The 2,434-nt window shown below is 47.7% G+C and overlaps 1 protein-coding gene across 2 annotated transcripts in view; it reads right to left on the reverse strand.

Moving 5' to 3' along the window:
• Window positions 1-2,434, reverse strand: part of NDUFB11 (NADH dehydrogenase (ubiquinone) 1 beta subcomplex, 11, 17.3kDa) — a 3,970-nt gene continuing 1,536 nt past the window's right edge. The window contains exons 2-3 of one of the 2 annotated variants that reach the window (XM_011938703.1): window positions 368-498; window positions 1-194 (exon numbers count right to left, since the gene is read on the reverse strand). In XM_011938703.1, the coding sequence (XP_011794093.1) occupies window positions 71-194; window positions 368-498 (255 nt within the window). In that variant the 3' untranslated portion in view covers window positions 1-70. Of the gene's footprint in view, window positions 195-337; window positions 499-2,434 lie in introns of both variants that reach the window. The other variant, XM_011938702.1, reaches the window with a different exon arrangement.

Genomic DNA, 2,434 nt, shown 5'->3' on the forward strand with positions numbered 1-2,434 from the left:
TGCTCTGAGGTCAGAATGGCAGGCAGGAGGTGGGGAAGGTGGTACTTCTTGAGCCCCACTCAGCAACTGGTCACTCATCCTCTGGCAGCTGGATCTTGCTGGGGTCAAAGTAGTTGGATTCCATGATGGGAAGGCCATTGGCCTCTCGGTATTTCACAAGTCTCTCAGCTTCGCGGCGGGACCACTCTTTCATCCTGGCAGTGCGAAACAGCAGGGGTAGACGTGAGGGAGCCTCAACTGACACCAATCCCTCATCTCAGCTCCCTATTCCCAATGGTGCAGGAATAAGACTCCTGCAGAATCCCCTTCAACCTCCATCCCTGCCTCTGCCTCCTACCCATCCCACGCTCTTGGACACCCCACGCACCTGTAGTCAGGCAGATAGGCCACATAGGTGCTGCCAAGGACCAGGACAATGGAGACGCCAAAGAAAAAGACAAGTCGCATGTTCCAGACGTCTAAAATGGGGTCCTTGTCATAACCATGGGAGTCTGGGTTCTGTGGAGAAAGAGAGGTCAATGAGGGCTTCCTGCTGCTCCACAAAGCCTTATTCTGGCCCTGCATAACTTGGTCTCCATACGCCCCTCTCACTAAATTCCTCTGTTTCCATTCTTGGGATATGTCAAGCTCCTTCCCACCGCAGAGCCACTGCACTTGCTGCTCTCTTTGCCTGGAAAGCCTTCTTCCAGCTCTAGTCATGGCTGGATCTGTCTCCTCATTCAACGTTTTGGATTCATCACTTCCTTCAGGAGGCACTCCCTAGTTACCTTGTCTTTCAAAGTTGAAGCATAGGAAACTGCTATTTTTATAGGTCACAAATGGTTGAATACTGGCAATTTCTTATGGCTCAACCTAATGAAATAGCCCCCTACACCCAAGTCATCCTCTATCCACTTACCTTGCCTAACTTTGTCTTCACATCCTCTCTTCCTTCCGTGTCTCTTTCTAGCCTATGTTTACCTAAGTAGCACACCTTCCCTATTCTCTGTATATCATACATTCTCACATTATATTATCTATTATACTACGCTGTATTATTGTTTTCTAATATTTTACGTGTTTATTTTCTGTCTTCTGCACTATCATGTAAGCTCTATGAGAGCATGGGCTTTGTCTGATTTCCACACTGCTGTATCCCCAGGGCTCTGAACTGAGCCTGGCACACAGCAGGCCCTCAATACATATTTACAGAATGAACGAGCATCCTATACATCCAAGCCCCTTAACCAGGGGTTAGTATTGATGAAGTACTTATTATGTGCCAGTCGTTTCACATAGACAAACCTCACAATATCTCAGTGAGATGAAACATGGCAATAATAAACACATTCTAGTGCTGAGTACATACTTACGAAGCGCCAGCTGCTGTTCCGACCATTTTTACTCATTTAATCACATGAGGCAAGTGGGGTGTCTTTTTAGGTGTCCTATTACTGTTCCCATCTTACAGACAAAGAAACTGAGGCACCAAAGGTTTATGCTACCAAAATCACATGGGTAGGTAACTGTCAGTGCTGCCTGATTTCACAGCGTCTGCTATTAATACAGCACAGCAGACCTGGTAGCCCTAAATTCAAATACCAATTCCACCTCCACCATGTATTCAGTTATGTGAGCTAGGGCAATCCACTTAACATCTCTGTTCCTCAGTTTCCTTATCTGTAGGATGAGTATAATAATAGTGCCTATCTCGAAATGGGGTTTGTTTTGAGGATAAGATGAGCTAATGCACGTCAAGTGTTTAGAACACAGATGGGGCCCAGAGCGGTGGCTCATGCCTGTAATCCCAGCAGCTTGGTAGGCCAGGCGGGAGGATCGCTTGAGCCAGGAGTTCGAGACCAGCCTGGGCAACATGATGAAACCCCGTCTCTACTAAAAATACAAAAATTAGCTGGGTGTGGTGGCAGGCGCCTGTTGTCCCAGCTACTCTGGAGGCTGAGGCAGGAGAATCGCTTGAACCCGGGAGGCAGAGGTTGCAGTGAGCAGAGATCATGCCACTCCAGCCAGGGTGACACAGCAAGGCTCCGTCTAAAAAAAAAAAAAAGTCAAGGCTGTTCTGCTGGAGAGAGGTCATATGGAAGAGGACTGAAGTGCCAGACATGCGAATGAAGAAGCCATCTTAGACACCCGGCCCAGTTGAGCCTTTAAATGACTCCAGTCCCAGCCACCATCTAACTACAACTACCTGAGACCCCAAGAAGAGCCACCTTACTGAGCCCAGTCAACCCACAGGGCCATGAAAGAGAAGATTGAATTGTGGTTTTAAGCCACTAAGTTTTAAGGTGTTTGCCACACAGCAATATATAGCCAGAACACCCAGGGAAGGCTGCAGCAGCCCTTTTAAAGCTTCTGACACCCCTACCCCATATCCCCTTCACAACACAATCAACATTAGCGAGTCGGACTTTCAGCCCCTTTAATTAGGTGCTCTGAG

This window comes from Colobus angolensis, unplaced genomic scaffold, assembly GCF_000951035.1.
Source record: "Colobus angolensis palliatus isolate OR3802 unplaced genomic scaffold, Cang.pa_1.0 Scaffold176, whole genome shotgun sequence".
Classification (NCBI taxonomy): domain Eukaryota; kingdom Metazoa; phylum Chordata; class Mammalia; order Primates; family Cercopithecidae; genus Colobus; species Colobus angolensis.